The sequence below is a fragment of the Camelus ferus genome, chromosome 13, assembly GCF_009834535.1.
Source record: "Camelus ferus isolate YT-003-E chromosome 13, BCGSAC_Cfer_1.0, whole genome shotgun sequence".
Classification (NCBI taxonomy): Eukaryota; Metazoa; Chordata; class Mammalia; order Artiodactyla; family Camelidae; genus Camelus; species Camelus ferus.
Window position 1 is genome coordinate 6,620,003 of NC_045708.1, and position 13,306 is coordinate 6,633,308.

Below are 13,306 nucleotides of genomic sequence, written 5' to 3' on the forward strand. Positions count from 1 at the left end.
TGTCAGTTCACATCTTTTCATTTACTATCAGCACTGAAAGACAAGGAACCTTAATAAAAACAGGCAGAGAAACTGTTGTTTTCTCTCTCTTAATCACACAAATAATAATGAATAAGGTCCATTAGTCCCTCCATCCCAGCAAGCCCAGGATCACTCAAGCAGACATCCCTGCACAAAGCAGTGATGAAGGGCATGAACAGAAGCCACAAGCATGTTTTCCCGTCACCTTTTCTTAGGTTATTAATGCATTTCAAGAATCTCTTGATTTCTCTGCAATGACTCAAAATCCCCAGAAGAAAAACGCCATTTACAACAAAAATGTGATCAATGTCTCAAGCTTTCATATCATGTCATTTTTTTGTTTTTTCAACCTCAAAACTTGCCAAAGCAAGAACTTTGTCTCCAGAGCCTAAGGAGAAAGACACATAATAAATTAAAATGTCACTTTAAATGTATTCACAGTTCCAGGTAAAGAAAGAAAAATCTATCACATAGATATTAAAATAGAAAACAAAGTGAGCTGCTATTATCAGTGCGTTACCCCTAAGCCTTCCCACTGCCATCCCAGTTCCCTTCCCCCTGCACAAACAACTCAGCTATGTAGGGTGATTTATCGGTTACAAATACTTACTCTAATTTAGGTATGAAATAGAACATGTAAAATTTTCGTTTACTTTACTTTTGTATTTACATTTAGCCGACACATATTTTTAAAACAGTAGGTTATATTAATTTGGTTATTTTAAATTAAAAGTATTGGGAAAGTAAACCCATTAAAAGGGGTTTATAAAGGAAACAATTCTGGTTTCACCTCTAAACTCAAGAAAAGGCCATCATTTTATCTCACGTGTACCATCTGTCAATCTGGAGCAGTAATTCACGTCCAGCTTTCAGAAATAGGAGCGTACTCACCAAGGTCTGTAGGGACTTTCTCAAACTGGCTGAGTATAGCACCGGCGTTTGCTGACAAGAAGGCCTCGTCATCTGCAGTCAGCTAAACGAACAAAGCCCGGCGGAGTGAGTTCAAGTGTTAACAAGTAGTTCTAGGAACCACGGTTAAGAACGTTTTAGGATGACAAACTAGACCACACAGATCAAGAAGTTTTATACCAAATACTTCACACTTTTTCCTTTATACCTGATATATTAAATTAAATACAGGTACCTTCTCTCCAAGTTTCCCGAGAGCTGTTAGTATCTCCACCTTCTGTTGAGTATACAGGTCTCTTTCCAGCTTTCCTACCATGAGATCTCTATCCATCTATATAGACGAATGCAAAGCATACGGTATTTAAGTTAGAAACATCCTGTGCAAAAATCCAGCTTTTTAGATCTACTTTTAATAAAAGGTCCTCTAGCTGATTAATATGATAAAGAACTATAGATAAAACTCAAGGCAGACATGACAGAAACACTATTACACACTTCTAATAAATCTTGACGCTCAGCATAACCATTATCTTAGTTATAAACAATACCAAAGAATTAGCAGGTCAATAGTTTCCTTTAAAGAGGAGCTATCCTCTAAGAACACATTTCATTAAACTGAAGTGTGATCTACAGGCTTAAATGAGATGACTGGTAACAGATCTCCTGGAACTCAGGTTAAATATCACCTCTACCACCAGATACACTGACAGCATGTCTTGATAACTATTTTATGTGCTTTACACATATTACTCCATTTAAACCTCGTAACAACCATAAGAGGTTGGGACGGACTATCACTGTCACCATTTTACCAGAGGGGAAACAGGCACAAAAAGGTTGAAGAAAATAACTACCCCAATGTCACATACCTCCATAGCAGAGGAGAGGGACAAATCCGGCCAGTATGACCCAAGTCCATGCTCTTAGCTACTATACTATTAAATTACTAGTTGTTGCAATAACTTACTAATGTCTTAATTACGTTCAAGTCTATAAACAGACTCCCTGAAGCATCAGGTTTATAAAGATGTTTGAAATTCTTCGATGGGAAAGGCCATACATGCATAAAGCACTGCTGCTCATGAATTCTAGGTGGGATTTCAATTTAGGGCTCCAGAAGTAAATAGTAAAACCTTACATGTGAAGTCCTAGCAGAAGTGGCCTGTAGCAATTTAAACTCCCGTATACTATTTAAACCTCTGCATTCGTTATCAACAATAATTGCTCAAAGGACTAATTTTGTCAGAAAACTGTGGGTTGTGCCTCTAAAATCAACTAACTAATTTTCTTTTTAATAAACTATTTTTTAGAGCAGTTTTAGATTCACAGTAAATTGAGCAAAAGGTACAGAGATTTCCCATATACTCCTTGTCCCTCTCATGCATAATCTCCCTGTCATAAACATCCCCCACCCGAGTGCTACGCTTCTTACAACTGACGAACCTGCACTGACACTTCATCATCACCCAAAGTCCATACTTCACATTAGGGTTCACTGTTGGTGTTGTGCATTTTCAGCTGACTGATTTTTAAACTTCAGAATGACATAATGAGCAAATTCTTGCACTGAGAAAAGAAATACACACAGCAACTGGATCAATTTAAAGAAACTTTACCTCTGCTAACCTCGTCCGAAGCTGACCTGGTTGTTTCTTTGCAAACAATCTGATGACCTCTGGGGTCTTAAAGGCCTGGCTGATAGCTGCCTGGATAGCCTAGAAATAAAACAAGGTAAAAACTAACCAAAATATTCCAACAAATCAGATATTACAATATTTGATTGATAGGTCTTCAATTCTTAATAGGTCTTCCGTGTTCATCAAACACTGTTACAATTTTAGTTACCATTTGCTATTTCAATGTAAGTCACTGGAGTCAAATACAAACTAGATGAAAATCTAGAAGCATATGCTGTTTTACCCGTATGTAGACATTCCTCTAGAAGTTAAACCCCAAAAAGGGTACATTTTCTATCCTAAATATACATCCTGGGGAAAAAAAAACCTAAACAAAAACAAAGCCACCCTGTGTTACCATGCTACGTACGTAACGCTTACCAGTTGCATTCCACTTAATTCATCTACCAAAGTCATATTTCCAGACATAATTTTCTTTAGTGAATCATTAAATTCACTTAGTTGCTCCAGAGTTTCCTTTTTGGTTTCTTCATATTCATCGGTATCAAGTTCCTCTCTGATGTATAGTGAACATAATACAGAAAAATATAGAATTCCAAGTGAAAAAAAACAACTTTAGTATTTGTTCACTAAGACTTCAGATACATACATATACAAAAAATATCCTGGGGGAAAAAGGCTGAAAGAAAATATCAAAATACTAATGATGGATGTGTTCAGATATTAGTATGGGTGTTTTCCTGCAATATGGTTACTTTAACAATTAAATTTTTTTTTTAACCAAAATGAGGCACACTTAACAAACCATGTAATAACTTCCTTTTAAGCAGTCTCTGAATCAATGGTACAACCTTAACATAGCCGAGCCTCAGTTTCTTTATCTATAAACTGCAGATAATGATAGTACTTACCTTATAGGGTTGCTATGAGCACTAGATAAAAAGTCCTTGACATATAACAGGTACTTAAACATCTATTATTATCACAATTATCATTAATGGTAGGTAAAGTTTATGCACCTTGAAATACAATAGCAATGCAGTGCTGGCCATCTGAGTTAGAGGCTATTTTTAATTAACCAAACAAGCCATTTATTAAACATTTACTACAAAAACAGCTACCATTTATCAAACACCTACTTTGGACCAAGCATTGTGTTTGTCCCTTCATCAGTTATATTCACAACAATCTTTCAAGGTTTTTAAAAAGGCAATGAGTAGTCCTAGTCCTTTGAGCATTTAAAGCTGAAAACACACACCAGAAGTTCAAGTAGTACCTTCTCAGCTTGATACCAGGCTGGGCTACTTTACATACTGAAGTCAAGGTAGGTGTTACTATTTCCACTTCACACTAGAGGAAATGGAAACTTGAGGTGGTTAAGTATGTTGCCCAAGTGCACATTCACTTAGCAATTAATTTAAAAATGTTCATATCCCAGCCTTTATAACTCCAAAGCCTGCACTGAGTTTAGTTCTCCAGCAGACAAGGCACTGTGAAGAACGCTACAGGGGAAACCAAATCACACGTGGGCCTGCACACACGGAGCTTATAATCTAGATGCAAAGAGAGGCCACTTTACAGCACAGCAGCATACAATTATACTATTACCTGCATTCCTCCAGATCTTGTAATTGCTGCATTAGTCTATCCAACTGTTCTTCTAAGTTCTGCTTTAATTTGCTTGTCTCTGTCTTTCCTCTGGAAGCCATTTTAATCTCTAAGTAAAACAATAAACCCACATAGAAGATACATTGGTTATTTGAAATGATTCAGTATAGCAGTGCAATTTAAAATAGCCTATACTTTCTGAGCTACAGGTGTAGGGAAGATAGCTGTGCAAAGAAAACCTCCACTTAGTATATAAAAGTTTAAATTCATACAGTATTAACATCCCACAAAAATGCCTAGCAGTCTTCTTAACTGACTTGACAAATTAATCAGAAGTCTTCACTATTGGTCTCACTTAAAAAAAATTCAATAGATGAAAATACAGATTTATTTTTAAAAAGTAGATCAGGTGTGACTTTGCTTTACAAGATTCATTTTAACATTCTTTTTCATTCTTAATAAGTACACTCCAGGACTCAGAATACTCCTAGTATTACCTCATTGGCCATTATGTGTATTTACTTAATGACTTGTGGGCATGAACAACTTTTGATATGAATTTCTTCTTTGGAAACCATCCATTTTTCTACTGGATTATCTTTCTCTTACTGATTTATATAGCATGGGTATAAAGTCTTTGTAATTATGTGGCAAATATTATCTCTGGTCCCTGACTGAAATTTTATAGTATATTTTGTTATGGTAAATTATTATTTTTAATGGCCAAATCTATCTTCTCCTCTACATCTTCTTAGTTTTGTGTCTCATGAAAGCAGCCCTAACCATCTCAAGATTAAAAAAATACATAGTATTTTGTATTTAAGCATATGAAGGTTTCGTTGTTGTTGTTAATACTGTGAAGTAGGGATCTATCTTTTATTTTCTTTCAAATGGATAGCCAATTGGCCCAACACTGTTTCCTGTATTTATGCTACCTTTAATGTAGACTCAATAGAAACAGACTCAAGTCTGGCCCTAAGGCATTACCTTGCTATTTAATTACTATAGCTTTAGAGGTGGTATACATTGATAACTGGTAAGGAGTTGCCTTTATTATTATGGGTTTCTTTCCCAATAATTTTTGACTATTCTTGTACATTTTCTCTTCTAAATGAATTTAAGAATCAGTTTGTGAAGTTCCAAAAAATTCATCTAAAATTTTGACAGAGATTATATTAAAACTAATATGGAGAAAATCTGTATCCTTGAAATTTGACTCTTCCAATCAAGCAATATATCTCTCCATAAATCTAGGCTTCCTTTTATGATCTTTAATTAAAAAAAAAAAGTACTGTTTTATTCAAAAAAGGCCTTGAAAATTGGCTGTTCTTACATATTTTGTATTTTTTTTTGTTAATATCAGAAACAGGGGTTTTGTCATTACAATTTCTGATTATTGCAGGTGTAGAGACAAGCTACTGATTTTGGTGTGTTGATATTGTATGCATTTACCTTAACATTTATAGCATTTACATTTTTCCATTTATAAAAATTAAACTATAGAAAACAAACTTATAGTTACCAAAGAGGAAAGGGGAGAGGGTTAAATTAAGAGTTTGGGATTAGTAAATATAAACTACTATATACAGAATAGATAAATAACAAGGCCCTACTGTACAGCACAGGGAACTATATTCAATAACTTGTAATAATCTGTAATGAAAAATAATATGAAAAAGAATACACATATGTACAACTAAATCACTATACTGTACATCAAAAAACGAATACAACATTGCAAATCAACTATACTTCAAAAAAAAAATTGAACTTACATTCCTTTTAGGAAACACTTTTAATATGAGGTACAACCGTTCATCAAAACCTAAATTCTAGGGTAACCTATGAAAGCACTTAAAATTTTCCTACACATAATCATTATCCAGTGATCTGACATGTGAACTTTAATGAAAATGATTCCTTACATTATATTCAAAGTAGAATGTAATCAGTGAAAATCTATGCTTACTACTATACCCTTTAAAACTGACTTAAATCAACTTCAATCATTAATAACATGTACGCATAAATGAGCTGCATTATAGCCAGAAGTGTAATTTATTACAGCTATATTTCATGTATAATATGCTAGCCAGAGGGTAATTTACTATAACTATGCCTCATGTATAATTTCTTCTGGAAATACATTTAAGTATTATTTTAAATCTGTTGAATTTTCCAATCTAAGTCAGTGCAAACCCAAAGTAACACTGAACGTGTCTTTCAGGCTTAATTTCCTACAGTTTAACCACACAGAACTACTTGCTGTTTCAAAACATGCCATGTACTTCATTCTTCTCTTCGGAGCCTGAATCTTTTTCTATCAATCACGGCCATTCTTCAAAGTCAAGTTTCACTTTCTCCGTAATGCCTTCCTTGGTTCCCTACCAATCACTAGATTATGAGTTATCTGACAGTAGGGATTTTACACTTTCTTTGTATACCAGTATCTAGCACAATGCTGGGCAGAGAGAAGGTACTGGATAAATAACTGGTAAATGAATAATGAGAACTGACTGCTTCTTCCACTACATTCTACATCTTATTCTCTATTTAGCACTATGTATGCCTTGAATTATATGTGATATAGCTTGTTGTTTGTCTGTCTTCCTCTCCACACTGTAAACCAAGAACATAAAATGAGTCTGATTCCTTTCTTGGCCTCCTCAGCCCTTAATACAGACTAGATATTGGGTAACTGGATGAACTGTATAAAGACACAACATATTTTAAGCAGATAAAGCTATTCTAAATGAATTTCAAGGAAGATGGAGGCACTTGAAAACCCTTAATCTGGTGCTACATTGAGATTTATCCCAGAAAGATTAACTCACGGGCACCACCTAGTATTCAATAAAGGTGGTGCACCTTGTACAAAAACAGCAAAATCACTCTCAAAATCTGTAACCTGGAGTGGAAGGTACTCATTCATGCTCACCTGTCTCTCAGTACTCTGAATTCTGCACCGTGCTGACGGGTCTCAAATTGCATAAACCTCCAATTCTTGAAGTTCCAAGTGTCATAAACGTGAGGAAAGCGAAACTGTTCATCAGGTCTACAAGAGGCTCAAAGTTCAAACCACCTGGGGGTGGAGCTGGCTGAGAAAAGGGAAGCCATTAACAAGTAGTTTTAATTACTATATATAATCTTGGCCTAAAGCAGTCCCGAAAACTTCCACTCGAGCAACCTGCAATTGAAACATATCTTCTCCTTCTAGGAACACATTAAAGGGCGGTAGTGAGGGGTAGGAGATGGGAGTGAGGATGGAGGAGGGGGAGAAACCGTTTTTCTCTTTATACTGTGCCTCTGGCAGCTTTTCTAAGATTTTTATCTCGTGAGGCCAAGGGTGTTACTGAGGAAAACTCCGCACCTAGACTAGCCCTGAAGGAAGTTGTCAAATCCAGAAGCACGGAAAAGGTAAAATCGGAGCGCACACGGCTTCCAGGCTGGAAGTGAGCAGCGTCCAGACCTCGACCATCCCGACGCGGTTAGGGACCAGCTCTGGCCACAGCCCCAAACCCCATCTCCCATCGAGGAACTTGAAGCTCCCGCACTTGGGTCCTACTGCGGCCGATTCCACGAGGCCCGGTTACTATCAGAGGTCGCCGGGAACCCGCGGGCCCCGACACTCTTCCGGTCTTCCTTGACCAGAACCCGGACAACCACCTCAGGCCCCCAGAGTCCCCTCTGCGCCTTTGCCCAACCATTCCGTACCACAGTTCGGAGCGAGGGACCCCGCCTACCTGAGGGCCCCGGCCCGGCGGACGCGCGCAGAAGGAGCACTTCCGCCGGACGCACGGACTTCCGGCCTCTGAGAACCAATGAGGGAGCGGCCGCGGGTGTTACCTTCGCTGGCGTCCGGACTGCCGGTCGTCTCCCGGAGGACTCGGACCGGTCGGCCCTGAGGACGTGGTAAGTCCCCACCCCGGGCCCCTGAGAAACCTGACTTCAGGGGAGTCAGCCAAGGACTCTTTTTTAAAAAGTCGCAAGCCAGCACAGGGGAGTTCAAGATGTGGGGTCTTTGAGGGTCATATACAACTGTCCCCGAAGCAAGGGCAACCTGCCTTTTACGAGTTCTTTCTGTGGAACCAAAAACCTGGGTACATTTGCCTCTGACCTTCGGAACAAGTGAATTCACCCTGGAAAAAAATGTCTTTTCTAGAGGGTTCTTCAGCTTATCGGAAGTGGGGCGGGGGTGGGAGGAGCTTCTATTTTCTCCCAAATCCTCTCCAAATCTGTAAAAGACCAAATCCACCTTCCTGGAAGCTGTTTGGCTCTCCTCTTTAGAAGGAGTTGCGCAACACTCTCAAAGTTACTCAGAAATTAGGTAGAAACCGTTTTCAGCTCATCTCCTTTAAGTCACTAGTCCACAAGACACCATCAGGGTTTACGGCGAAATTGTTTCAGAGGTATTATCTTTAAAGTTAATTCTGTTTCAGGCTCCCAGGGCAAACTCCCAAGATTACCATTAGAACTCTACGGGAATGAATTATTTGTCAGTTATGTCTGATCATAAAATTTCTTACTTATCACCATAAATTGTTTTTCAGAGTTACAATTTGGATGTGAAGTCACCATTCTCAGCCCAACCTAGAGAAGACTGTTGACACTCAAGTTAGAATGGTTCCAATAACCTACCTTGCAGAATGCTTCAGATTCACAGAATTTACTTTGTAAAAGTAAGTGGCTTTTATGTTAGTATAAGTATCTCTCATTTTTGTTATGTGAATATGTGTGGAAGTCTCAACGTTTTTGAAGTCTTAGTAACAAATAGGGTTAGTGCCACATAACACAAAACTGGGAAATATACTTCTTTCACCATTTGAAGAACTTTTTGCTGAATAAACATTTTCTCACTATGGGCTTCCCCTAATTGTGATCATGATAGTAAGGTGTTCTATTCAGGCATTTGTGTTGGTTTTAGTGTGTGCAATTTTAGAAGCTGTGGAGGAAAAGCCTCACCATACATTCATTGTATGTGCCTCCTCCTCTTTCTCAATGACTTAATCTGATTCAGCAGGTCTCTGCTGAGAGTAGTCTTACATACCTTTGGGTTGTTGTTTAGAGTTAGTGGCTAATGAAGAAGTATTACTAGTACATAGGCAAGGGAAGTTGATTTGGGTTCCAGTTCTCAAACAAAAAAGAAACCAAGCCTGGAGGACGAATGGGGAGGGAAGAGAAGAAATTGGGAAAAGAGGAATGAATGTTAGGTAGGTAGTCACAGAAGAGAGCATTGGGGAAAATAACCTCAGAACTGGGAGTCATAACTGGAAAACCAGGTAAATACTACTTGGCAGCTGGAGGAGTTTAGAACACTTTAGCTTGAACTTGGGATGGGAGTCCACAGACCACAAGTTGCTACAGCTGGGTAGGGAGAATGCAGGGACAGATGAAACCTGAGCAGCTAACAAGAAGTACCATGAGCCAAAGACTCTCTGAACGTATGGACTTCTTTTAACTGTCTATTGGTAGATAATCTGTACTGTCATTAAGTCTTGTGTAACTGTTAAGAGTAAGAACTTTTAGAGTTGAGGTTGTTACATGAGCTGTGAGATCTTGAGCAAGTTAATCAACAGCTTCAGTTTCCTTATATATTAAAAAAAGAGATAAAATAGTGCCTTCTTCACTGGAGTGTTGTAAGGATCATGTGAGTGCTTAGTATAATTGCTTGGTACACAGGAAGAACTCAGTGAGTTACTATTAGTATAATTATCACCATCATTATAGTTACATAGCATAATTAGATATTTATTTATAAAGAATAAACCCAGTGAGAATAAGTGAATGTACTGCTGTTTTGTTTTTTTTTTTTTTACATTTCTTTGTTGGTGGTAGGTAATTAGGTTTATTTATGTATTTATTTTTTAGAGGAGGTACTGGGGATTGAACCCAGGACTGTGAGCATGCTAAGCATACGCTCTACCACTTGAGCTATACCCTCCCCCAATGTATTGCTATTTAGTGAGGAGCACACAAGAAAAAAAATGAAGATTCCATGGCAGGAACCCTGAAGCTTTCTGCCCTCTGTTTTCACTTTCCCAACCCCAGGCAGCCATTGAGCTGCCTTCCACAGTAAACTGTCTGTTCTATAGTAAACTGTCTGTTCTAGAATTTCATGTAACTGGAATCATACAATGTGTACTTTTTTGTATCTGGCTTCTTTCACTGAAAATAATGTCTCTTGAGATTCATCCATGTTATTTGTGTCAGTAGTTTGCCCCTTTTCATTGCTCAATAGTATTCCATCATATAAGTATACCAACTTTGTTTTTTCATTCATTCATTCAATTCTTTTTTTTTAACATTTTTTATTGATTTATAATCATTTTACAATGTTGTGTCAAATTCCAGTGTTCAGCACAATTTTTCAGTTATTCATGGACATATACACACTCATTGTCACATTTTTTTCTCTGTGAGTTATCATAACATTTTGTGTATATTTCCCTGTGCTATACAGTGTAGTCTATTCTACAATTTTGAAATCCCAGTCTATCCCTTCCCACCCTCCACCCCCCTGGTAACCACAAGTCTGTATTCTCTGTCTGTGAGTCTATTTCTGTCCTTTATTTACACTTTGTTTTTGTTTGTTTGTTTGTTTTTGTTTTTGTTTTTTAGATTCCACATATGAGCGATCTCATATGGTATTTTGCTTTCTCTTTCTGGCTTACTTCACTTAGAATGACATTCTCCAGGAGCATCCATGTTGCTGCAAATGGCATTATGTTGTCGGTTTTCATTCATTCAATTCTTGATTAACATTTGAGTTGTTCCCAGTTTTTGGCTATTGTGTATAAAGCTGAACTGTACAATTCTTTGTGTGGACATATGTTTTAATTTCTCCCCATTATTTTTAAGCTATCCTCTTAATTTGTCCCCAAAATCCTTTCTTTATGGCCTCCTTAAGGACCTTTCTCCATCAATTATTTGCTTTCCTGCAGGTTCTGTGGCTTCCTAATTGTGCTCTTCCTTTAACCTACCAACATTCTAATTCTATTCTTCAAAAAAAAAATGAAATAAACAATCTTCCTATAACCATGATATCCCATTGAAGGTAGTCTTAGTGTCTCTGGGTTTTATTGCCAGGTTCTAGTCTTTCTGTTTCTGTCTGCCTGCTGGATCTCCCTACTTGCATGTCCTATGTGTACCTCAAATTCAACACCTGTAAAATAGTAGTCTGTCTCTTAATGCCTTCCCTCCATATACCTTCCAACCTGTGCTTAGTTGACTCCTGGCTCACCATCTACCCTGTCGCTTAAGTCAGAAATCTCTTTCCTTCACCTCCTCTCCTCCTCCATTCAGTCAGCTGATCCAGTTGTAAATCCTTGACACCATCCTTTCCATTATCACCCTTCATTGTCCATAAGAGGGGACTGCAAGAGTGCTCTAAAGCAGTGCTTTGCAAACTTTAAGTTGCATGCAGATCATCTGGGGATCTTGTTCTATTGCAGATTTTGATTCAGTAGATCTAGGATAGGGCCTGTGATTCGTATTCTAACCAGTTCCCAGGTGATGCCCATACCACTGGTCCATTCTGTCTCACTCATCCTCTTGGTAATGTCATCCAGTCTCATGACTTTAAATACCATTTATTGCAGATAACCTCAAATCTAGAAAATCTCTAGTCTGGACCTCTCCCCTGAACTTGACTCTGTTCTCCATTGCCTGCTTCACATTACTATTTGGATATCTAATATACATCCTGAATGTAACTTCTTTATACACTGAACTACTGATCTTCTCCCCTAAACCTACTCCACGGCCATCTTTCTCTTCTCAGTTAAAGGTAACTCTGTTCTTTTAGTTGCTTAGGCCAGAAACTTTTGGAGTCATCTTTGACTCCTCTTTCTCTCACAACCCACATCCCCTCCATCAGCAAATCACATTGGCTCTACCTTTATAATATACCTAGAATCTGATGACTTCTCATCACTTCTGCTACCACCCTGGTTGAAGTCAGCATTAGCTCTCACCTGGGTTACTGGAGTAGCTTCCTATCTGGTCTCCTTGCTTCTACCCTCTTTCCCTCTACATTCTGTTCTCAGCTTCAGCAGCCAGAGAGATCCTTTATTGATTTATTATTATTATTATTTTAAATTTTATTTTATTTTATTATAATTATTTTTAACATTTTTATTGAAGCATAGTCAGTTTACAATGTTGTGCAGAGAGAGCCTTTAAAAATATAAGTTAGATCATGTCACTCCTCTGCTCAAAAACCCTGCAATGGTTCCCTCTTACTTTCTGATGACATCTACTATTCCTCTGTCTCAACTCTTCTTCTTTTTTTTCTTTTTTTTTTTTTAATTTTTGTTTTATTTTGTTTTGCTTAAGTATAATCAGTTTACAATGTTGTGTCAATTTCTGGTGTACGGCGTAATGTTTTAGTCATCCATATACATACATATATTCGTTTTCATGTTCTTTTTCGTTAGAGGTTACTTACAAGATATTGGATATAGTTCCCTGTGCTACACACTATAAACTTGTTCTTTATCTGAGGCCGTGTAAGCCTCATCTTGCCAGCCCTCAGGGATTCACAGTATTCCCAGAAAGGATAAAGAGCTGACAGGTTCCCCGGGACTCAGCAGCACATGGAGGGTGGGCTGGCTGCAGGGCTGCTGGGAAAGCAGGATCCCAGCTCAACCCTTCTGATCTCTCAGGAGATCCTGGAGCAGGACAGGCATGTTTCTGCCTCAGGGCTTTTGCATTGTTGCCTTTGCTTAGAACATTTTTCCCTCAGATGTCTGCATGGCTCACTCCCTTGTCTCCTTTAATTCTTTGCTCACATGTCACATGATAGGCCTTTTCTGCCCACCCTATTTAGAATTCCAACACTCCTTATCCTCTTGCCTTGCTTTGTTTTACTCATGGCCTCATTATTTTATGTGCCACATATATGTATGTATTTTGATTATTGTTTGTCTCTCAACACTAGAATGTAAACTCCATGTGGATAGGGAATTTTGACAGTTTTGTATATTGGTTTATTCCCAGCATCTACAGCTAGCCATTGCTCCAGAAATATTTGCTGAGCCATAATGAACAAATTAGAATTATTTCTAAAGTGCACTGGTACACTACTCCCTATTTAAACCCTCTAATACATCTCCCTTCCCTGCAGGATGAAA

At 38.0% G+C, this 13,306-nt stretch overlaps 2 protein-coding genes across 5 annotated transcripts in view; one reads left to right on the forward strand and one right to left on the reverse strand.

Annotated features, from left to right (window-relative positions):
• On the reverse strand, nt 1-8,037 carry LZIC (leucine zipper and CTNNBIP1 domain containing). 3 transcript variants are annotated; one of them, XM_006178384.3, is made up of 8 exons: nt 7,919-8,037; nt 7,114-7,273; nt 4,176-4,284; nt 2,988-3,123; nt 2,547-2,645; nt 1,166-1,261; nt 913-994; nt 1-409 (listed from the first exon to the last, which is right to left on the reverse strand). In XM_006178384.3, exons 3-8 carry the CDS (start codon nt 4,274-4,276, stop codon nt 351-353), a joined length of 573 nt encoding a protein of 190 aa, XP_006178446.1. In that variant the 5' UTR covers nt 4,277-4,284; nt 7,114-7,273; nt 7,919-8,037; the 3' UTR covers nt 1-350. The 3 variants fall into 3 exon arrangements, with proteins under 3 accessions (XP_006178446.1, XP_032351043.1, XP_032351042.1); XM_032495152.1 differs by having other exon boundaries at nt 7,114-7,269; nt 7,919-7,968; XM_032495151.1 differs by lacking the exon at nt 7,919-8,037 and adding an exon at nt 7,546-7,858.
• NMNAT1 (nicotinamide nucleotide adenylyltransferase 1) overlaps nt 7,973-13,306 on the forward strand; it is a 22,074-nt gene continuing 16,740 nt past the window's right edge. Inside the window, exons 1-2 of one of the 2 annotated variants that reach the window (XM_006178385.3) lie at nt 7,973-8,087; nt 8,726-8,854. The gene's annotated coding sequence lies outside the window, so the exon portion shown is untranslated. Of the gene's footprint in view, nt 8,088-8,446; nt 8,585-8,725; nt 8,855-13,306 lie in introns of those variants that run through there. The other variant, XM_032495149.1, reaches the window with a different exon arrangement.

What these genes read in the sequence shown, in the direction of transcription:
- LZIC (XM_006178384.3), bottom strand. Translation starts at nt 4,276, where the DNA reads ATGGCTTCCAGAGGAAAGACAGAGACAAGCAAATTAAAGCAGAACTTA. An exon ending in CAAGATCTGGAGGAATGCAG is followed by an intron (nt 3,124 to 4,175) that starts GTAATAGTATAA and finishes ACTATACATCAG; the next exon opens with AGAGGAACTTGATACCGATG. An exon ending in AATTAAGTGGAATGCAACTG is followed by an intron (nt 2,646 to 2,987) that starts GTAAGCGTTACG and finishes TTTTATTTCTAG; the next exon opens with GCTATCCAGGCAGCTATCAG.